Here is a 24,401-nt window from a genome sequence, read left to right on the forward strand (position 1 = left end):
TAGACTGTTTAGGCCATTGGGCTGATGAACCTGTAAATCAAATAAACCTGGCATACAAATACCAGTTAGGCTGGGAAGTCCTCTACTTGAATCGAAAAAAAACCTTAATGTAAAGGTATACGAACGCAACAAGCCCGTTAGGCTTAAAAACAGCAAATAGGGCTTCTAAGCAAGTGCTTAGTAGTGCTATACTCAAGAGCAACGGTACCGATCAACGAGTCACCGAAATCGAAACACTTAAACTTAAAGATTTAGTTAAAGACGTAAAATACAGAAAACAAGAAATGTTGCATTCTTCTGGTAGACGGAGCTAAGAAGCCGCCAACAATAGAAGATCGATTAAAGGCCAGAAAAAGCCTGCTCAAAAAACGCAATGAGGAAAAACTAGGCGGGAAATCTGAGTAGGGGCTGAGGATGTAGCCCCGGAAACTATTTGCCCATCCACCGGAGGCTTCACAAAGGCCGTGCAGTGTTTCGTGCCGACAAAACAGTAGCATTTCTGTAATACCGGGGCAGTGGACGGCAAATCCGGGGCAAACCGAGAAGCTTAAAATTACAAGGATTTGAGATAAAGGGGTGGGACCCCTAGGGATTAAAATGTCCCTCTCCCCTTGCTCCACTACCCGCCAGAAACCTCCCTGTGCTTAAGAATTGGAAGACGCTCCCTCTTACGCAGCCCAATGTTGCGTTACTCAAATTCCCAAAGAAAATTCCTCAGCTTTAAATCTCCTAGCAGACAAACTAATCCAATACTACTTGCAGTTCTGAGATAAACATTTATTATACAAAAAAAACTATATTTCTAACAATATAAAAACTTTGTCTATACAGAGGGTTGGTAAACAAAAAAAATAACGATCATTTAAGAGCAAAAAACATAAGTGGATCAATAAAAAAATTAAACCTCTCCAACAAAAAGCCCTTCTATTTCCTCAAGTGAATTAATTTGATTAAACGTAAGTAATCCTCCAATCCATGCCTAAAGACACATATTTTTTGCAAGTGATAGAATATTCACAAAAAATAGCGAAAGATAATATTGACTTCTTAGTATATCTATAATTCCATATATTCAGCATTATTTGTCGATATTGCAAGCAATAGAAAATTTGATCGGTAAACCTCTACCGTCTTCTGATTGTCGAGAGCTTCGAGTTTGTGGTCGGCCGTTCGTAAGTAGGCCTTGAAAAAGTGATGGACACCAACACGAACTCGTCAAACATTGTACGAGTAAGTGAAATATTTGCAATAAGTTCGTTAAAAAATCGCCTGGTAATCGTGAATGAATAGGAAAGCTTTTAGAGAACCGGTAAAAAGTTCGTAATGTTTTGTGAATCGAAGACAAAGATGAACAAACGAGGAATAAACGAGCAAAACTTGTGAGGCATGTTCACCTCTACAAATTCTGACCATTTACAACGTTCTTAGACTAGAAGCTTTTGACATTTTATCTACCAATTTTAAAATAGGACTAAACACTAACTATGGCCAGAGCTGTTGAGTGTCATTGTGTCCAAAATTTTTCAAAAATGTTCGTGAAAGCTTGGGTCTGCTCTTAGTTGCACGATTGAAATCGGAAAGTAAGCCTTGTTTACCCAACTGAAAAATCAAGTTTAATTATACAGCGGTAAATTTTTTCTACCAAAACTATACTTTTCAAGTCTTTCTCTATATATATAACGGTAAAACTTTGTAAATTTATAATAATTCTAAAGCATTTGATATTTTCCTAGGCACAGATAATATAAGGTATTCCAATTAGTAAAATGTCCTTCTTAACGTTCTCCATCTTTCGCAAAGAAACCTTGACATTACGTCCAACATCTTTGCGTGACTTGCACAGCGTGACTCGGACCTAACGCCCTGGACGGCGTTACTTCAGTGCGTGACAACAATTATTTCATGATTGCATCGTGGTCGCTTTCTTAAGTTCGCGTACCCACCTAAAAAAGTCAAACAAAATAAAGAGTTATTGCACAACCTATAGTAATAGTTATCTTTATGTGACACAATCATAGATAGAATTGAAAAATATTGTTTCCGTTCGGAAAAGAGGTAGATCTGTTCATTTACCTTGATGCAGAGTTTTCGTTATCTGCCTTGAAAACTAACGGTGAAATACCATGGTGTTTGAGTTGAAATACAAAATCATTCCCTTCCTGAAAACCAGTGACACACATAAACACACGTGAGAAAAAAGTATCAATTCCATCTTAACGGATGCACAGAAAGAAGGAAGGAAAATACCCTGAAAAGCCACTCAAATCTCAGAGCAACAAGCAAAAAGGCTAAAGCGCGGGAAAACGCGGACGACCAAGTCATGATAGGTGCTAGGTTTGCATCTGATTGGTTTAGAGCGTGGCGCGGGTTGTTTGGACCAATCATAGGGCAAAGTTAAGCAAAACCAGTACGTCTGGATTACTTTCGACACTCAAGGTTATTGAACATTACTCTAACAGCGTATTGGTTTCAACTCGACGTTAAATCACCCCTCTGATTGGTTTATAACTGCGAGCCAATCGCAGCTTAGTGCACTACTATTTAGCCAATCACAGACGAGTGCTGTGTCAGTCATACCTTGACCCCAAGCAGTTTTCCCGCCCTTCTTCACTCGAGTTCACCAATAATTTTCATTGAAATTCACTTGACTTTCAGTTTCCATATCCCAGTACAATGATTTATATCTTTCTAAATTATCTCAATAGCTTAAAAGACAATGTCTGATTCTACTAAATTTTCATAAAGTCGCAAAATACTTAATTAAGATAAGTAAACGCACCTTGCCAAGATCTTCAATTTCATAACTCAAGACTGGTTGACTTTCCAGCGCCACAACATCCTACAATTTCAAATTGATCAGAAAAACCAAACTCAGTAGTTAGACACGGTAATCACAAACAAGTTCATCAACAGCCAGCAACTATCCAAACAATTCATCCTTTCCTCTCTTGGGTATTCAATTATTTCTCCTATCTGCGTTTTAGTCTTGAGGTTTTTTTCACATTTCCTCCATCTCATATTTATCACATTCCCTGCCTTAGACGCGTACCACAGATTTTCCACTTTCGAGATGAACACTTTTTTCCTTTTTTTTTTTGGCTTGTTTATTTTTTAATTGTTTGTTTTCTCTCATAATACTGACTGAAAACGAGATTTCATGTTTTTAGATGTACACAAACGGTAACTTTTTGTGGTTTCAAAACTTCGTTAATATCTTTAACTTACTGAGCTGGCTTTGTACGAATACAAAACATTGTCCTTGAGCACAAACCACGACTTCTTCCATCCAAATTTTCCTTTCTTGTATTTTAAGTAGCCACTCATTTGACTTCCTTCCTGATTAGCGACGACCTATTAAGAGACAAAATATTTCAGATGTCAAATAAAAAATCCTTGTATCAAGCGCGGGAAAAAGATTGACAAGGTCGTGCGCAATTCTAGTCTTGCATCTGATTGGTTGAGAAAGCATTTTTCTCCACCAATCAAAGAGCAAAGTAAACAAATTAAAACCAAAGCAATCCTAGAGTACTTTAGACATTCACTGACCTCTGTTAAGTGCGACGGATGCATTATTGTCGATTTTCTTTTTGTTTTTCTACTCTTAAATCGTCGCATCATTTCAAACTTGGTCGGTTTTCGTAGCAGCTTCTCTGCGTCTTCTGCTTCTTGAAGCAACGGGGGAAGCGTAGACGTAGGCGATTCTTCCTCTACTGGTTTCATTTCAGCGGTGTGGAAATCTGGAAAGGAGGAATTGGCGTTGTAAGCTGTCCTGCACAGAGTAAATTGTTATCCCGTGTGTTTTGCATTGGATTTCACTATAACGCGTGTTAGACACAATTAGAGTGCTTTTGGATTGGGTGTCGCAAAACCAAAACTAACGTAATCACAACGGCCAATTAGAAGAAAGGGAAATACCTTGAAGAGCCAATGAGAAGTCAAAGTAAGAACAACTAAACTGCCTAAAGCGCGGGAAAAACGCGGGCGACCAAGTCGTGGTTGTTTTTCGTTTTGCATCTGATTGGTTGAGAGGATGGCGCCAGTTTTCACAGCCAATCACTGGGAGTCAGAAAGTAAAACCAATGCAATCCCAAATTACTTTCGACAATCAATGGAAAATTGCTCGAAACTGCAATTCTCGCGAGGTCATTATTTTTTTCTTTTCGTTACATCGTGAAAGTTGACGAGCCTCTTTATCAGTATCGCACTGAGCCAATTTGAAAAAAATCAGTTGTTGAAAAGGGGTGCTCAATAAGGGAAATAAAATGGCTGCCGTATAGGGAAGGAATTATTCTTAAAAACATTTCTTGCGCTCACCTTTTAAAAGCAGGTCATAGCACTTGTCGCAAACCCTAGCCTGGTTGTACTCCAAGTATGCCAGTGGAGCGGTACTATCCGAACAAGCCCCACAAACAACCTGAAACAATAAATAGACGACGTCCTCTTCTCAGTCCTAAATTTCAAATGAACCGTCACGCACTCAAAAATCCGAGTTAATATTTCCCATCTTCGACTAGTTTGCCGCTTTCTTGTTGGTTTTCTTTTTATCGCTCAGGTGCGTTTCTAACTCAGAAAAAAAGCAATTTTAACTCTTTGACCTCTTAGAGTAACCAGCATCTAATTTCTCCTTACAATATCACCACTGAATTGCACAGCACGGTCAAGACCATAAAGGAAATGATCGCCTACGAAAGAAACTCGTGATAAATTCTCCTTGTTAGCACATCAGGAAATGTACGGAGGACAGTAGGAAGAATATGCATACTGATGTTAAGGTGTAAATAGTTAAAGAATTAAGCGTAAAAAACTTAACATACACAAAACATGAAGTGTCTTTTTAGAGCCTAACCTGTCCTTAACTACGCAAAACTACCGCGCACAGTTTTTGTGGGGAAGAGGGTGAGGAGGTCATTGACAAAATACAATCCATGGAATCTTGAGTTCGAGATTGAACGATATGAAACTGAATTTTCAACACGCTGTACTTACGTTTCCACAAGCTCTGCAGTGATGCCTCCTGTTGGTGAGAGTAAATGGAGACGTACAGCTCATGCACATTGTAACACGGTGATCCGGAATCCACACAGGGGCTTTCTCTCCGAGTTTCATGACCTCTTCGTCCCTCTCTTGCACTCCCTTCACAATAACGAGAACATTAAACGGATTCAGATTGTAAAAATTATGAGATCACAAAGCCTCGCAAATGTAAGTGGAAAGATGGAGAAAAGACCCCTCGCCAAAAAAATTCTGAAGCCAACGAAAAACGTCTGAGATACCGAGGTGGTTTGAGTTACCCCAGGGGTAAACGACAGCGATAGGGAAGTCAGCACTCGAAGAGGCAACCCAAAATTTGGAATATTCAGGGTAAAATCAAGCGAGAGGGAAGGGGGGGGGGATTGGGCAGCCTCGACTTGGAGACATTCGAGAGTCGAGGAATTCATTTCAGGGATGGACACTCTTCAAGAGGAAGAGGTTTAATCTAACAACACACACAAAAAAATGATTTAGAGCAATCTCTTTTTTCTGTTACCTTTAACAAGTTCAGTTTCGGAAACAGTGTGGGGGGGGGGGGGCGGGGGGTGGGTGTCGGGGAGAGGTTTCTTAATTTAACTCAGCTTTTTTAACCAATTGAATTAATTAAAGTGCAGAATTCCAAATACATTTTCAGTAAAGCAGCCGTAAAAGAACAATTTATTTTTACCAGTCCTGTTGTATCTCTTGACTTGTTAAAAAATGTGATTTTCCTTTTGGTGACAACGTCTATGGCGTTATTCAAAGTCTGAAAATGAAGTTACAAAGTTGGTTAATGATCATCACCTTCAATATCTAACTTGTTTATGTGTGTACTGTGTATTGTTGAAAAGAGCTCTAAGCTTGATACTTAATGTTAAGTCTGAATAGGACTCTGAGTCGCACAGGTGCAAGAGGTTACCCCTTCAACCGTTCAACTGCCAAGATCTCATTAATAATTCTCCTTGCTGTCTGCCATATAATTCTTTTGATATTGGTTTGGAGAATTTGGTATTAGATCAACTAATAATCTCCTGATTTCTTTATTCTCATCATTTCTCTTCTTGATATTGTTTTAATGTTGTAAAGAGAAATTCTGTCTTGGTCACTCATGGGATCGAGTTAAACGGTTAACCCCAAAGAGTGACTGGCTTCTAATTTTCCTCATATTATCACCCTTGGAACAAATGTTAAGAACATGAGATCGAGGGTAAAATATCTTGAATTCATAAGTTGCAACTTTTGGCAGTACGACCTACCTCAACCCACTGATCTCTTTCTTCTGGAGTGCTGTTTTAAAAAAAAAATAGAACGTACTAATTATGCAATTTTGCACATACAAAAAATTCCCACAACACAGAAACTAACTTCAAGGCTGACGGTAACAACTAGAATTAGCATTTTTATTTATGGTCAAGCAACTGCGAAATAATTTTATATTGTTTTTCTTTAATCTGTACTACTACTGACAGAACTGTGATGTTCCGTTACTATTCAACTAAATTGGCGTTTTTGCGTGCGGTTACGTAGGAATTACGTAACGCCGGTAGCTGTATATTTATTGCCAGTATGCGCGTTGTTTTCAATAGATAAGTATCACTGCTAGTCAATTTCAACCAAGTCAGTCGCTTCGTTAGTTTTTGCTCGCGACGTGTTTCTTTTATCTAAGAGTTTTGCTGTCTGACCTGGTTACGCCACAAATTGTAAGTTTGTTTCTTTTTCACATAATTTTTGTCGTTGTTGTTGTTGTTGTTACATTTTGTACTCAGATATTTGTATTAATTATTCACTTTCAGTCGAATAACAGCTACACGTCTTTACATCTAAATACACTTCCATCAGGCAAATGTATTAAATGCGCATTCATTTTGTGGCGTTAAACGTATCTACATGTATTTACACTAACAACTTAAGGACAGGAGTCAAAAGTGCACCATGAAAAAATGCCTGCCCTCGAACAGTTTACCTGAAATTAAATGAATGAAAAATTCAAAGGGCTCTTAACTAAATTCTCCTTACAATAACAACCCTAAATTAAACATTAAGGTTACAAGAATAAAGGAAATGATCACCAACTAAAGAAACTCTTGATTGTTAAACAAATTCTCCTTGTCAGCACCTTAGGAAATGTATTAGGAGAATATGCATACTGATGTTTGGGTGTAAATGGGTTAACAACGTGCGGAACTAACCTCGCTGTGAGGGTAAATGATCTTGTGGTGCTTATGATACTAAATTCATTTACAAAATCTGGAGAATCCGGAACAGTCACCTGAAAAATAAAATAATGACACGTGTATCTGTAAGAAAGCATTGTTCCTATGCTGCGCTTTCTTATGTTATTAAAAACATCTATGGTTAAAGGTAAAAGACAATCTCCTAGTCAGTACCAGTCCTACTCTTACCTGCATTCCCAACAGTGGGAGTGTTTTATTGAGCTTGTACTGATTACCGCCTACTGGGGTTGTGTACAACAAAACATCTGTCAGCTGAGAAAAAGCAACAAATAAATATTAATAATCTTTCATTTTGACCTCTACAGAGAAACGTTATTTCCTCAGAATAAACACCAACAGTGCACCAAGGTCAACATTTGAATCACTAAGTTATTACGAATATCGAAAAAGGACAAAAAAGCAAAATTGATCTTTTCTAGAATTAATAAATAAAGGGTTATTTACAAACCAGGAAAAACATTCTCTCTTGCATGTCTTTCCGACACAATTTCATCAAAGTCCCTTCTTTGATAAAGTCCTATAAAAGAAATATATAAAATAAACATGTGTAAGAACTACATTAAGAAAAAAGTTGTTATCAATTGGAACAGAACCCCTCCCCCCCCCCCCCCTTCCTTATCAAACCTGCAGGCTTTGTAACAAAAAGTTGGTGCATTACTAATTATTACTCAACTGACTTATTTTTTTAGATAATGAAAAGATGTTTAACCCTTGAACTCCCAGAAGTGATTAACAAGTAACTTCTCCCCATAATATCCATACATTATCCAACAAACAGGTAGTGAGATTATTCAAACTTATCAGGTATGATAGTATCTTGACTGAACACCAAATTCTTGCAACTATTTTACGAGGAAATGTGTAGCATTTGGAGGAGAGAATTAACTATCAGATCTTGGAAGTTAAAGGGTTAACAGAAAGTGAAGTAGGGGGTGGGGTGGGGGTGGGATGGGTTGGCATAGGTTAGTTCAGACAAAAAAATTCTGTGTTTTCCAAATCAAAGTTTGAACACCTTATTTGGAATTCATCAGTCTGCCCCTGAAAACGATGAAGCTCATGTTAAATGCTCTTAAGCACACAACAACTGTTGGTACATACCCGTCCAGCTTTGACAATCTCTGGGTGTCCCACAAGACTCCTCTGAACCTTAAGCATCTGCTCAAAGCTCTCCTGTTAAACAATAACAATGACAGTATTTATTTTGTGCTCTATATTGCCTGTTTTACAAATTTAAATAATTGTTCACATAATAAGCTAAACTACATATGCATTTTGACTGATTCTTATTTATAATCTTATGGACTGTGGACAGATGCATGAATTACTTCACCATTAACAGCATTTTGCCTTTTTTTATAAAACAAATCCATTCCATGTTGTCATGGGTCTCTTCAGTAAAAGATCACAGATGTCAAAGTGTGGTGAGAAAATCAGTGAAACACTCAGCACTTTTTGTGGCATGAAAAAAGTCCTATTATCTCTAATGTAATTTATCTTTAGAAGAAGGGAGGAATTTTTCCACACTTATGATAACAGTACAATTCCAACCCACCATTTTCTTCATGGACTCATTGATGTGTGTCGCAACCTCTGACACAATCTTAAGGGCAGCTGATAAGAAGAAAAGAGCCAACAAATTATGATCAAATGCTATTCATAACAGTGCATATCATTAGGTGCTATTTTGTGTATTGAAAAATCAAAAAGAGGTGTTGTTTTGTGTAGCGATTTGCAATTTGATGATATTTCAAGGGATGCATTGAAAAATCCTTTCAGTGACTTCTGATCAGCAGAAAGATTCTCCTTCCAAATTGTCTAGTTTTCCTTTGTAAAACAGAGGGAGAAGTAGATATCCCATCAAGAGTTAAATGCATGCCTCTTTTCCACCCAACTTTAAAAAATTAAAAAATGTGCCAACAAAGAACATGAGAATGCACTTGTTTTCAGTCAATAGGAAGCATATAATCTTTTCGTGTACATTATTATACAGTTAAATAAAATACAAAATACAATTATGTATGATTGAGAGAAATCCTTTAAATTACCTTCTGTGTCCTTTGATTCCTCTGAGTCCTTCGGCAAATGCTTGAGATAGTCTGGGGAAAAAAACCATCATAAAATATTCAAGCAAAAAAAAATTTGATCATCACTCTTAACAACAGAAAACTTAACTCACCAATAAGAAGAAGTCTGTAGCTAGGTATGCGCTGTACAGGTTTCAGCATATAAGATGACAATGCCATTCCATGACAACGTTCACTTGCCTGTAAACAGAAAACAAAAGTTACAATAATTCTTCAGATCAATGTGTTATATTTTCACCTCTGATTCTTTGTTGTTCTATCTACATTGTACATGAGTCGATATGATGCAGTTATCCACTTTCTGCTTTTCCACTCATCACTTCTGTTAACTGAACTTTTTATAAAACTTTCTCTAGAACATGTGAATATTTTTTCAACATCATATGGTCTTGACCATAGTTAAAATTCTTTGTCAATACCTTGAACTTAACAAAAAAGGTATCAACTATATCAGAATGTAAGATGTAAGTTTCTAAAAAAACTTTGATGCTACATCGCTGTGGAGGTGTTACAAAACAATTTGGTTATATCAACCAAGTCGATAAATAAAAATTGATCACCATAAGGGTAACCAGTCAATTCGCCGACGGACCAACTCGCCGACGCCAACTCGCCGACGTATAAAATCGAGTAGAGACGTCGGCGAGTTGGTCGTCAATCCAATACAACTTATTAGAAGTTAAACATACAGAAAAGTAAACGATATTTAGTAAAAAAACACTGGTGAACATTGGTGAACATCAAACAGAAGCTTAAACATCGGTGAACATTGGTGAACATGTTTTCTTAAAAAATCTGAGCGATTGACATGATGAGTCTTTACAGTGTTGTTGTCACACAATAACTCGTTCGCGTTTGAAGCTGTTAGAGTCGTTGGTGATGTTTACTTCGCTTTATTCGCCTTGAGATCCTTATAAACTTTGTTGCAAATAAAAAGAATTGCTTTTTACAAAAGATCTTGTCTAGAAAGCCAAGTTTTCGTTAAAAAATCTGAGCGATTGACATGATGAGTCTTTATGGTGTTGTTGTCGCACAATAACTCGTTCGCGCCTTAAGCTGTTCTAGTCATTGGTAATGTTCACCAATGTTCACCAATGTTTAAGCTTCTGTTTGATGTTCACCAATGTTCGCCAGTGTTTTTTTACTAAATATCGTTTAATTTTATGTATGTTTAACTTCTAATAAGTTGTATTGGATTGACGACCAACTCGCCGATGTCTCTACTCGATTTTAACGTCGGCGAGTTGGCGTCGGCGAGTTGGTCCGTCGGCGAGTTGACCGTAATTCACCATAAGGAGTTTCTAGAGCTGACATTTCAAGTGTTACCCTTTATACAATTTATTTTTTATTCAACTCAACAAAAAAAAAAACTGGTTGTTCCATTCAACATTTAAGGTGGCCATCTGACACCTGCTGACAAAAAAAATACACTCACTTTAACCCTTAAGTCCTACTGGTGACCAAGACAGAATTTCTCCTTACATTATCAGTACAATATCACCCAGACAAGTGATGAGAATAAAGAAAATATCAATTTGGGGATACTTAGTTGATCCAATACTAAATTCTCTGAACTAACTTTATAAGAATTGTATGGCAGACAGTTAGGAGAATTACCTATGTGATCTGAGATTGATTTAAGTGTAGAGGTACACCATACCAATAACTGGCTGCCACCCTCACAATACTACACCAAAGATTTTTCAACCTTTGACATTTTGGACAGCTGTCATTCAACAATGGGTGAATTTCTCATCACCAGATTAGGCTTTCTGTGCATTTTGCTGCATATCTGAGCAATTAAATTTGCCCTGATGAAGGGGTAATGCTCGAAATGTCAGCTTTGAAACTCTTTACGGTGATTATCAACTCAGTCCAAATTACTCTGTTATACTCTCCCACTGACAAGTACCACAGTTTCTATAGAAACTTACCACCTTCATTCAACTGATAACATGTCAGGGTTAATGCTAGATTATGGGAGGGGTAGATGTGCAGTTGCTGACATACTGACATTGATCTGTAAACTCTACTATTTTTTGTCTGATAACAAATAATCACTCACACTTTAGTTTGATGATGTTGTCCAAAATTTCATTTTATGGTTATAAAACAGCATTCCTCAAGTAGTAAGAATGATAGAGTCAGTATGTACATCAACAGATGCACAAAATTTTGGTTACGATACAGAGTTTTGCTTTTAATAAATATTCTGCATATTATGTCCTACCTGAAATTTAGCAACCATATCTGCAAACTCTGAATTTTCTTTCATAGTGTCTTGAAACACACCAATAGCTTTGTCGTAGCCATTCACAAACTGAGTGTACATCTGTCAAACAAGAAATATAAACCCATCAAACTTTAATAAAAAAAATCCAAAAAGTTTCTCAATCGTGGAAATGGAACTGGAACCAAAATAAGATGACATTCAACAATTACAATTATTAAAATTTCAATGTTACAAACTGAAGTTAACCCTTTAACTCCCAGATCAAATTTGTAATTCTCCTTACAGTCAACCAAACAATTCTTATAATGTTAATTCAGAGAATTTAGTATTGGATCAACTAGTTATCCCCAAATTGACGTTTTTCTCTATTCTCATTACTTACCTGGTTAATATCGTATTGATATTGTAAGGAGAAATTCAGTCTTGGTCACTCATGGGAGTTAAAGGGTTAAATGAAAGGTTTATTACAAAACAGACATGCATTTCTCAGCCATTTTAACATTAAAATATTTGTTATTGCATCAATAACTATTGATAACAATGTTAACATCAATAATCATTATGTTACCTTTAAGAAGTGGCTGTATTTCTTGATAATATCACCAATCCTCTCGTGTTCTTCCCTGAAGGAAACAAGATGCAAAGTAAATTTTTGTTTAAGGATGACAGAGAGGAATTCCATCTTTTAAACCCATTGTTTGTGATGAGTTGTACATTTTTTCTTGCAAATAACAATGTTCTGTTTCTCTTCAAGCTGAGATAGAGGGGAGGAGAGGAAGTGTAACTAAAGTAGTATTCAGGGAGGGGTAGATCAGGCCCAGTTGTTCAAAGGGCAGAAAACTCTATCCATATATAAATCATTGTCCAGCAGAAATGCATTAATAAAACTTAGTGTACTATCCAAGGAGTAGAGATTTATCCAGTGGATAGGAGTATCCACCCTTCAAGTAACCCAAGTCCTGGAAAATAACTTTTACACAATCTTATTAAGAGAACATGGAAAAATTCACTCTAAAGGGAGACCAGAGTAAGGAAATAGACAACATACCCCCCCCCCCTCCTGCATGTTGTTGAATGAGGAAAAATATTTTTATTTTACTCCCAAGTGATTGGTAGAAAAACTTGAGTTTCCTATGAGGAATTAAAACTGTAGTAGAGCAAAACACAAAGGGTCTGAGGTTTACTTCCTCACACAGCTCACTTTTTTCCCTGCTCCCATGCTCGCCGCCAAATGGATAACAATTTCTTTGATCAAAATTAATTATATTTGTACGTTCAAAATTCATATTTACCATGTTTTCATTCGTTCCTCTAGTTCTTGGAGGAATCTAGAATCCAGCAAATAAATATTCTCTAGGTCACAAAAGATGTCACCCAAAGTGCTATCAGCTACAACATTGGCTTGCTTTATTGTGCCATAACATTCCTACAGAGAGTTAGAAAAAAAGAAGTCAAATTCCTAATGATCTAACAAATGTGTTAAGTGCATTCTAATGTAAAGTACAATGGACTATTTGTGGACACAGTGCCATGGAGATGTCTGTATATTTATTGACAGTCAATATTCTTTACTCCCTGAAGTGATTAACATGTAGTTTCTCCCTTTAATATCCATACATTATCCAGCAAACAGGTAATGAGAATACTCACACCTATCAGGTAGAAGATATTTCCTTGATCCATATCTATCACCAAATTCTCATAACTAATTTAACACAAGGAAATGCATAGCAGCTTGAGAGGCTCAATTCACTTCCCCACCCCCCTCCCCTCCCCCTTCTGTGATAGTGTTTTTGTTGCCATTGGCAGTTTTAGCCAAGCTGCTGGCCAGGGTTATTGTCTCCAGTTTCACCTACTTTACATTATACATAGCTGCAAAAAACATGGCACCAGCTTTCCTGCTACAAAAAATGTTACCACACATGCTTAAAATTATTAGATCAATGCCAATATCTGAGAAACTGCACACCTACCCCTTCCCTTATCCAAGTTAGAATAAATGTTGGGTTAGGGGAGGGGTATGTGCCCATGCCCATGCAATTCCTCAGTTACCAATACTGATCAAAATAATCTCCCTCTTTCTTTTTTCCTTTACCTCAAAGACAAGTTTTAAAGCATCCACAAACGTCTGCTCAGTTGAGAGAATTTCATGTGCAATGTAGTATGTCTTTGACTTTGGTGGACCCTACAGAAGAAATCATGGTAATTACAAACATTAAAAAAAAAAGATAAGATAGCAATGATGCTATAAATATTAGGGTAAATAAATTTGAGGAGAAATTAGATGCTGGTCTCTCTTAAAATAGTCAAACGAGTGACCAGCATCTAATTTCTCCATGCGATATCACATTTGAATTATTCATCAAGATTGAGAGAATAAAGGAGACAATCACCAACCAAAAAATGCAAAGAGGGGGTATGGAGAATATCGATATCAATGTTAGGATGTAAAGGATTTATTTAATAATTACCTTTGATGATGCCTCTTCTCCAACATCAGAATCCGTATCAGAATCAGCCTCGTTTGCAAATGGCCCAGGTGTCAGGGGAGGGGCTTCATTTTCATTGTTTATGATGCTTGTGCGGCTGCTTGGAGGAGGTGGGCGTGGTGGAGGTTTGCGTTTCAAGGTTTTTTCCTCCTCCGTGGTCTCCACTGTAGAGATGTCAGAAGATGACAATGTAGAGAGCTCTGATGAAGATTCATTTGAGATGGAAGGTTCAGGCTGAAGAGCATTCAGACGAGTACGAGGTACAGGAACTGGAGACTCACTACTTTGAGTTGAAGTAGACTCTGTTGATGAAGCGATTTTCAAGCTTTTCCTTGGTACAGGAGTTGGTGAGTTATCACCACTATTAGTTGAAGATGAGTCTGTTGACATGACAAGCTTGGAGTTCTTCCTTGGTACAGGACTTGGAGAGTTTTCACTGCTGTGGGTTGTTGATGATTCTGATGATGCAGCAGTCTTTGAGCTCTTCCTTGGTACAGGAGTCGGTGAATTTTTCAGCTCTCTTGTCCTTGGGACTGGTTTTGGTGATTGCCTTGTTTCTGTCTCTGTGCTTGCTGAACTGGATGTCTCCTCCACACTTGCAAAGACATTAAACTCTTCTTTTAACAAGCTTGTTCTCGGAGGTTTTGGAGGTGGAGTGGCTGACACAGGAGCTGACATCACTGGCTTTGCCTGAACAGGCACAGCATATTCACTATCATTCTCCTGTGGAACTGCCTGAGAGGGAAGTCTACTTGAAGAATCCAAGAATTTTTCAACCACAGGTACAGGTGTTACTTGACCAGGAACAGAATATATTTCTCTGTCATCAGCACCATGATTATCTGTTACTGCACATGCTTTTACTATGATTGACTTGGGCACTGCATACTCATCTTGCATAGTGACACTGCGTGCTCGAGATGAAATTGGAAGTGGAACACTGTACTCGGATTCATCAGTTCCAAAACTTTCAACTGGAATGACCTTAGCAGGAACTCTGTAAATAACCTCATCATCAGACACGCGCTGAACAGGGCGTGACATTGAGAGAGAAGCTGTTTCATATTTACTGAAGGACTGAGTTTTTCTCAGGGAGTCTCCCTTAATTTTAATCTGCTCAAGTTGTCTTGAAGTTGCAGCAATATTTTCATAAACATGCTTTTGTTTCTTAGCCTTGCGACTTCGTCTCTCTGGGGGAACTGGCTGAGACTCTGGAGAAAGTGAATTATCGCCATCTACATTTTCCTGCGTTGGTGGTTGCTTCACATTGACAAATTCAGATGAAGCAGTTTCTGGATCTTCCGCTGTAGAAATAGGGATGGCATTCACAATGCACACATTCTCACCCTCTTCTACTTCAACTTGCACAATCTCTTTATTGGCCTGTGAAGGAGGTTGCTTCACATCAACAAATTCAGATGAAGCAGTTTCTAGATCTTCTTCTCTAGAAATAGAGATGGCATTTACAATGCTCGCATTCTCACACTCCTCTACTTCAACTTGCATAACCTCTTTATCGGCCTGTGAAGGAGGTTGCTCCACATCAACAAATTCAGATGAAGCACTTTCTAGATCTTCTTCTCTAGAAATAGAGATGGCATTCACAATGCATGGACTCTCACCCTCCTTTACTTCACCTTGCACAACCTCTTTGATGGCCTGTGAAGGAGGTTGTTCCACATCAACAAATTCAGATGAAGCAGTTTCTAGATCTTCTTCTCTAGAAATAGAGATGGTATTCACAATGCTCACATTATCACCCTCTTCTACTTCACCTTGCATTACCTTTTTGTTGGCCTGTGAAGGAGGTTGCTGATCCACATCAACAAATTCAGATGGAGCAGTTTCTAGATCTTCTTCTGTAGAAACAGAGATGGCATTAACAATGCATGAACTCTCAACCTCCTCTACTTCAACTTGCACAACTTCCTTGTTGGCCTTTGAAGGAGGTTGCTCCACATCGACAAATTCAGATGAAGCAGTTTCTATATCTTCTTTCAAATTAGGGATGGCATTGACAGTGCTTTTATCCTGATCTTCCTTCATCTCAAATAGCACAGCCTCAACATTTTCCTGTGAAGCAGCTTGCTCCACATTAACAAATTCAGATGACACAGTATCTAGATCATCTTCTATAGAATCAGGAATGACGGTGCTTTCATCCTGATCATCCCTCTCCTTATGTATCAAACCCTCAGTGTTTTCTAAACTTGATACATCTTCTTCTACTTTAGGTTCCTCCTCATTGCCACTAGTACACACAAATTCCATCTGGCCACCTTTTCTCTCTTCTTGATGAAAATTTTCAGGAATTGAATTCTCAAGCAACTGTTCTCCAAATTGTTCAGTTTTGTCCAATTCTACTGCCATGTCTTGGCAGGATTCCAATTCCTCTGGTTTAGTTGAAACAAACTCAAGTTCATTTTTCTCCATAAATCCTTCATTTTCATGTTGACCCTTAAACCCTGAGTGATCTTCATTCCTAACATCTTCTAATTTTTCTTCAGCAGGTTCCTCAGAATTGTTTTTATCTTCATCCAAATGTGAAATTTCCTTGAAAATGACACGATCAGTAACTGATAACAAAGTACCTTCTCTTATCGGTTCAGCCATAATCACCTCGCCATTTTGTTGAGATTCATTTTGCTGTGCTTCTTCCATAGCAGCTTCATGGCTCTTATCAGTTACATTTTCAACTTTGTTTTGTCCTGTTGAATCTACACAAATTTGTGAACTCTCTAATTCAGTTTCACACTTAACATTCTGGTTAACTGATAGTTCTTGTACTTCATCAACTGGAGAATCTTCCTTCATAACAATTTCTTCTGACTCTTCACTTAGATTTTCCAAAACACTGTCCACTCGCTCTTCAGCTTCAAAATTAGACGCCATTTCCTCTTGATGATTGAAAAAATTAACCACACTAATTTCTTCTTCCATTTTGTCTTTTTCTACCTCATCAGAGGTTAGTGAAGCATTCTCCCCAACCAAATTTTCTGAAAGAAGGTTGCTGGCAATTGATTCACCTTTACCGACTTCTATAACTTCATTGTTTTCTGCTCTAATCTCTCCTTGTACTTCCAGCATTTTTGTTCCTTTTTCATCACTCCTCGTATCATTTTCTATCACAGTGACAGAACATTCTTCCTCAAGCTCAACACTGTATAATATATGAACTTTATCTTCTGGTTCTTCTACACCATCAACTGGTTGAAATTCATTGCAAACTCCGCCATTTGAAGCATCATCCACACTGAACTCCATAGGCTCAGAAAATTCCCCAACTTCATTCTTTCCCTCGGGTAGCATTGAAGAAATGTCATCATCCTCACTAATATAATCAACTGTTATTTCAAGACCTTCCAGAGGATCTGCCATGTCCTTTTCAAAATTTATGTTCCCAGGTTGAATAACAAGAGGCCTAGAGGCTACCCCATTCTCATGAATGCCGTTACTATCCACAAAGCCATTTTCAACATTACTGAATTCACTATCTTCTGAAGCATGCTCAAACACAATATGTCCTTTTGAATTGTCTAACTCCTTAGTATTTAGGCTGCCTTTACTAGAAGTTTGTTCTTCCAAAGAGACAAAAAACTGTGAAGATCTTTTTGACTCGTGATTTTCAGATGATGCCACCTTAGAAGTGTCTTTATCTAGTGGGGCGAAAAACTGTGATTCATGTGCACTGTTTGTGGGAGACTTTGGCACCAAAACAGATCCATCCTTTGCTGGCTGACTAACAATTTTTTTCACACTTTTGACACTAATGTTCCTTTTCACATAAGCTTTCTTAGGAATGTGATTCTTGGGTTTTGGAGGGACAGGAGGTTTTTTCTTTTTCTCACCTGATGACTGTAATCGCAAATTTGACAACAATTCACTCTTACGTCCCAAAGAACTTCCCCTTGGGGGTGGAGGAGGTCTTGGGGGTTTTTGACGCCCCTTGGTGTCCTTGACACTTGTTGGAATATTTTCTTTTCTTTCTAAACTTGGACTGTATTCTTCAGATGATTTTATTTTGCCATTCTTTTTGGATTTTCTTGGTGGTGGTTCAGGAGTTTCAGATGATGATTCTCTGCATAAAAAGGAGGAATGTAATTAAAGTGACATTTTTGATGGTGAAATCTTGGATATTACACTGAGCAGCTTGTAATAATTACAAGAGTTGTGGTGATTTTACTGAGAGCAAATGACTGTTTGATTCCAGCAAATATTATAGAGCTTCTAGCAACAAAAGAGAGTTTCCTCAACTCCCTTTTAGGCACATATGAGTCAGAGGAGACTCTCATAGAAAACTCCTCAGACTCCTATGACCATGCTCATGCTAACAAACCTGTTCCTATGGACCAGAACACAGGGCTGTGCCCTTGCGGCATCTGGTAGTCCCTCACACCTGTATTCACTCTAGGGCAACTCGGAAAATATTAGTTTTTTCATAAAAAGCATGTGCTTGGCACCCTGGATTTCACAATTTCAGAGAAATGGGCTCCCTTTAATTTTTTTCTTGGAGCACAGCCCTGTGAACAGTTTACTTTTCATATCTTTCAGAATTCAACAAAGGATAAGAAGAAAAGACACTCATTCAAGGTGACCATTTGCAAGTTGTAATCTACTTGAACTCACCTTTCCAGGTCGTCGTTGCCACTGCCACCTGTGAAAAACCATTGAGAAACAAAAACAATTTTTAGATACAAGTCATGTAAATAAAGAACTATTAAATTCTACTTAATAGTCCATTTTACAGTTGTGTGCTTGGTTGCCAAGCCTTTGAACAGGAATGAGGCTGGGGGTGACCTTGTGATGATACAAACCTTGCTGCTTTTCAAATGCAAATTACTTTGTTATCATGCTAACTAGATACAGGTCTCTATCACAACAAGGTCACCTTCAACCTCACTCCAAATCAAAGGCCTGGCAACTAAGTACATAACTGTAAAATGGCCTATTATCCTGTAACTATGAAACAACTGCACTGAAAAAAATGTTCCCTTTTGGAGATGCTTGTGTTAGAGTTAAGCTTGTCCAGATTATCAAACAAACTTTTTCTTTCAGTGTGCATATTCTGCACACTGCTCTATAGACATTTCCAATGTTACTAACAAGGAGAACTTGTTTAACCCTTAAAAAACCCCTATGAGTGACCAAGACAGAATTTCTCCTTACAATATCAATACAATATCAAGCAGACAAGTGATGAGAATAAAGAAAAATATCAATTTGGGGATAACTTGTTGATCTAATACTAAATTCTCTGAACTAACATCACAAGAATTGTATGGTTGACAGTAAAGAGAATTACAAATTTGATCTGGGATTTAAAGAGTTAATAATCATGAACTTTTTAGTTGGAGATAAATTTGTCTATTCTTGTGACCCTAAGGTTAGATTCAGAAGTGAAATTACACAAAGAAATAAGATGTGAGCAATTTTTAAGGGATTAAAAGTTTTTAAAAGTCAAATCTACCCCAACATACACCTCCACAGACAGACATTAAAAAATTCAAAAACACAAGAGGGTTCACGACTTTTAATGGCATACAAAATCCCATGCCAAAATCATGTCCAATGTACAAGAACAAAACAATCTCCTACTGCTCCTTTAATTCCCATGAGTGACCAAGACAGAATTTCTCCTTACATCATCAATACAATATCAAGCAGGTAGGTAATGGGAATAAAGAAAAATATCAAACACTAACATGAGAACTGTATGGTAGACAGTTAGGAGAATTACTTATGAGATCTTGGGTGTGAGAGTGTTGTGCACTGTTGTTTCTTTTTAGGAAGTGAACAGCCTTGAAAAGGTTACATCACATTTAGTAGTGACTTGAATTGTGACCACACATTCTTTAAAAAAAGTTGTGTTAGTAAAGTCTTCATTTTTGTTTTTATCATTTTATTTTTATCATTTAACACCAATGAAATAAAATTTGCCAATGAAGCCTTCAAGAGAGGCTTGCTTGATGAATATTACACACTAACACATCATACCATACATAGTAATGTTTTTTTTAAATCAAAAATTTCAACAGTTTTGAGACAAATAGACACTCCATGGCTGTAAAGCTTCAGAATATTACTGACAATGACATGGTCATTGCACCTGCTAGCATAACAGATGTCTTTCTACAAAGAAGCTTCAATAGACATATCTCATTATGCATTGTTGGGCTTCTGTCATATTTCATGGAGTAAACATAAGTTGACCTAAACATGATGTTTATGATAAAAATAAACAAAACAATGTTTTAAGAGTTTATCTGTAAAAGCGCAACATGTTGTGAGCATGAGGGTCAATTACATTGTCGTGAAGCATTTGGATAACTCGATTGATTTGCGACCGTGGGACTTGATATCAATCTTTATCGTTTCAACTGTCAATCAGACTATCTCTTGAGACCGGCAATCCCTTTTCCTTCCAGGAATACGTAATCGAATTGTGCGGAAATCAAACCGATTCAGGAAATGGGCGAAAAATCGTAGCTGAAATAAAACTAAACAGCCTAAAATTGAGAGGATCAGAAACCGCTCTTGGTGATCTTATTATGAATGGACCCTTCTGAGCGTGTTATCACAGTGAGTACATTAAGCTCATGTCTTACCGATGCGTTCTTCGCGGCTTTTCTTTTTCGGTGGCGGGCTTTCTCCAATCACAGAGGAACGTCCTTTTGCAAAACAGAGGAACATATGTCGAGAATAAGAATCTACATCCTTCCAAAGGAAAGATTTATTGCAACGAAACTCGATCTCTACATCACTTCGACAATACGACGACATGTTGATTCCAAAGACGGAAATGCCCAAAACAATACATTTCGCACGCTTAAACTTGTCATCGAAAACCACGTTTGTGCCGTGGTGTATTCTGATCTTGAATAAACTTAAACATTTTCAAATAAACTCTGAGTGTTTAAGAGACTAGTAAAGTAAACTCATCATGGAACACCCCCAAATATTCCAGTTATTTCTAAATCAACCGATCACACACAACATTGCGCTGAAATAATTCACACAGTGTACCTTCGAACGCCTTGGCCTTTTCCTTGACACTCATTCTAGCGGGAGCACCAGACAATCAACTTTCCAGTTATCATTTGTTGCGATTTCAATAGCGTTTCCCCGCATAGTATTGCTCGTCCTTTGTGATAAAAACAATATATATGGACTGCAGACTTCACTTCCTCTGAGTTGACATAATCACATGATTTGCATACAGTAGCCGCTGACCGGGAAATTTCGTGTCTTCTGAGAACCATTCAGGAAAATTTCTCTTCCTAATTCCCGCTCTTTTATTTTCACTGTTATTTTTTTAATATTCTGTCTTTTTATCCTCCTTTTCTCTACATTTCCCACCAAATTTATGTCTTTTTTTCTTTTTTACACTAGTTACCAAATCATGCGGTCTAACAATTCTATTTTCACAAACAGATTTTTGTTTAAAACGAATCAACGGAAGTTGCCGGAAGTTGCCTCCTCAAACGTCACTTCCTCTACATTGAAATTTAACGAAACCGCGGAAATTTCAGTGTACGTAATAAGCCTTTCCTCACCTCTGCTAGTGCGGAAAAGCCCTATAAGCTCATATCTTATACGCAAAATACTTCCTGTCAGCTTTGTTAACAAAGAGTCAAGGCCCTTTTTCACAACTACTCCGACACAACCGCTCCTGTGGAGTCTCGGGGTCAATTAGTCGTAATCAGTAAAGATAACGAAAATTCGAAAACGCTGTTACATCAAAAAGTAACAAGGGTCCCCACTAGCCTTTACAGCTGGCGACTTTTTGAGCGCTCGAGGAAATAAAGATGCGCAACGGCAGAAACGAACAGTGGTGCGACGAGTGGTTTATTAAGCCTTCGACGCTTCAGCAGTCGACTTCTCGCAGCTAATGAAGGCTAAAAAGCGCGCAAAACTACGTGTCACGCAGGGCTTAAGAGGAAACGGTGTCTTCAGACGTTAAAGCACGCAAAACCATGAGATTTGCATGGCTTAATAGAGAATAGAACTTTCAGACGTTGGTCCGTTTCCTTCTTAACCAGGCCTGCTTGTTATTTATCATGTATGCATAGTTCACACATGTTGTTGTTTCTTTTCTATTTTTTGTTCTGTTTTGTTTTGTTTTGTTTTTCCAGTTGTCCTGATTGTTTTTATTAAGTCAGGTATTTTTTCAGCTGCAGTAATGGATTTCCAGGTAGTATTATTGCTGGAAATTTTGATTTCCTTCTGATCTACTCTTTTTTCTGTTTTTGTTTTTGTTTTGTTGTTGTTGGGGGGGGGGTGTATGTGTAACTTTTAAGGTTTGGGGGAAGGGGGCCTAGATAGTTGTCCCTGATTAGTTCGTTTATTTAAAGTAAATTAGGAAAATCTGAGAAAATCTAAGAAAATGTTTCATTACTATTATCATTATCATTATTATCATTATTATTATTATTATTACCGTCATTATTTATATTATTAATATTATTATCGTTGTTGATATCATCATAATCTTTATCTATTTTAAGGGACTATTCATCATATTTTGCCCAAGGGGGAGGGGGCAGAGGGGTCGAAGGATTTTGAGGGGGGTCAAATGGTTCTTAGGAAAGCGGAGGGGGATCAGTCGTCGATAATAAAAGTTTAAAGGGCGAACTGTAAAAAATGACTGCTAGCGAGGGGGGTCATTAGAATACTAAAGGGGGATCAAAGAAGTTTTAGTACGGAAACAACCAAAATCCTCCGGAGCCCCTTCCGTCCTTCTTCACTTCCACCCACCCCTTCCCCCTTCCACCCTTCTCCCCTCCCCCTTCCCCCTCCCCCCTTCCCCCTCCCCCTTCCCCCTTCCCCCTTCCCCCTCCCCCCGGCGACAAATAATGGCCGTGTTCTTAATATCATTGGCTTTATCATTATCATTTTCGTTATTTCTTGCTTTTTTATATTATTGTTATTACCATTTACAATATTGCTTTTTCGAATTTTTATATAATTTTTATATAATTTTTTTTCTATTTTTATTCTTTCCGAGTTTATTATGATTACTGCGTCATTTTTTACCGTGTATCGTTTTACGCAAATTGCATTCGGTACCGATTTAATGTATCCAACAAATTCTCTTCCTTGGTGATACAACAACCGAGGTTAACATGTAAATTTGAGTCTGAAAAAAAAAGTCCTTAGTAGGTCGCGTGGAGTTATGTCACGGTACCCAGAGTCAAACAACTGTATGTAAAAGTATGGGTTAGATCATCATTTCTCCAATAATATTAGATAAACTGAATTCAAATATTCATTACCATCATGAAAATATGCTTACTTGCTATGGGATTACTTTGCTGCATGAGCTACATGATAAATCAAAGTCGTCGTAGAATCAAAGAAAAAAGACTAAATAAGCATCTGAACAACCTTCTAAAATATTACAATAAATTTCAGATATATATTCTAGGGATTTTTTTCAGTTTCTTTCCTATTTTTTATTTTTTCGTTTGATTATTTTTTATTCCGAAGTCAACGGTCACGTCTGCGATGAAAGGTTAGCACTGTCTCGCGAAATATTATATTTATCTCCTTAAATGTTGGTTGGCATTTTCTGTATGTTTTCTTGTTTCTTTTTAGCTTTTCCCGAAACAAATTTAAATCATTTGAGTAAATATTTTTTGAGAGAGAGAGACCGTCTGGGACGAAAATCCATTAGTGTAGTGTATGTACTGCTTAGCGTTTGAGACCCTTTAAATCTCGTGATTACGATCATCGTTTTGTTGACGATTTGCGATGAACACACTTACCAACGCACGACGGTCACCGAATCAAAAGCTATAATTTCTTAAGTGTCACCATAATTAACCGTGTAACTCTTAAAATTTTATAACCGATTTTACAAATATTATTGATTTACCTTCAAGCCGTCGCCGGTGTCTCGGTGGAGAACCAAGAAAGTAAAACGTTAAAATGCTTAATAAGTCCATAAATAACAACAGACAATCACTCAGTGGTTGTTCCAAACCCTTTGATCACCAAAATGATCTTTTTTCCGATTTTCACGTGGTTTTTACACGTTTTATTAGATGTACCGCCTGATCAGTTGTTCGACAGTCACGTGGAATTTGGTTAAGAGGTTAAAGTAAGCTGTGAGATATACGGTACTCTTTTACTTAATGAAGATCGTATCTTACTCTGAGACGTGAAGTAGACGATTAAAGGTCATCAGAAAACGACAAACAGGTTATCCGACACGGGGGGGAAATCGGGATCGGGGTTCTGAGAGAACAGCGGCACATCCCCAGCAAAAATTGATCCAAGTAATCCCTTACCCAATTATCTGATAAAGGTTTGACGGGAGAAAACAATTGCTAGGAGGGACAGCAACTACCTG

General features: G+C 37.6%; 1 protein-coding gene across 3 annotated transcripts; it reads right to left on the minus strand.

Moving 5' to 3' along the window:
• Positions 1 to 765: 765 nt before the first annotated feature.
• On the minus strand, positions 766 to 24,044 carry LOC113686999 (uncharacterized). Of its 3 annotated transcripts, XM_089206381.1 has the most exons (24): positions 21,074 to 21,270; positions 20,656 to 20,718; positions 18,677 to 18,704; positions 14,033 to 18,128; positions 13,657 to 13,746; positions 12,854 to 12,987; positions 12,130 to 12,184; positions 11,559 to 11,660; positions 9,421 to 9,508; positions 9,290 to 9,340; positions 8,797 to 8,855; positions 8,343 to 8,414; positions 7,693 to 7,761; positions 7,413 to 7,496; positions 7,200 to 7,279; positions 6,267 to 6,297; positions 5,699 to 5,776; positions 4,987 to 5,133; positions 4,315 to 4,414; positions 3,547 to 3,737; positions 3,226 to 3,351; positions 2,780 to 2,839; positions 2,074 to 2,159; positions 766 to 1,943 (listed from the first exon to the last, which is right to left on the minus strand). In XM_089206381.1, the coding sequence occupies exons 1-24, from the start codon at positions 21,105 to 21,107 to the stop codon at positions 1,901 to 1,903; spliced, it is 5,967 nt and encodes a 1,988-aa protein (XP_089062507.1). In that variant the 5' UTR covers positions 21,108 to 21,270; the 3' UTR covers positions 766 to 1,900. The 3 variants fall into 3 exon arrangements, with proteins under 3 accessions (XP_089062507.1, XP_089062508.1, XP_089062509.1); XM_089206382.1 differs by lacking the exons at positions 20,656 to 20,718; positions 21,074 to 21,270 and adding an exon at positions 23,925 to 24,044; XM_089206383.1 differs by lacking the exon at positions 20,656 to 20,718 and having other exon boundaries at positions 21,074 to 21,248.
• Positions 24,045 to 24,401: the final 357 nt, after the last annotated feature.

Source organism: Pocillopora damicornis, chromosome 5 (genome assembly GCF_964200805.1).
Source record: "Pocillopora damicornis chromosome 5, jaPocDami1.2, whole genome shotgun sequence".
NCBI lineage: Eukaryota > Metazoa > Cnidaria > Anthozoa > Scleractinia > Pocilloporidae > Pocillopora > Pocillopora damicornis.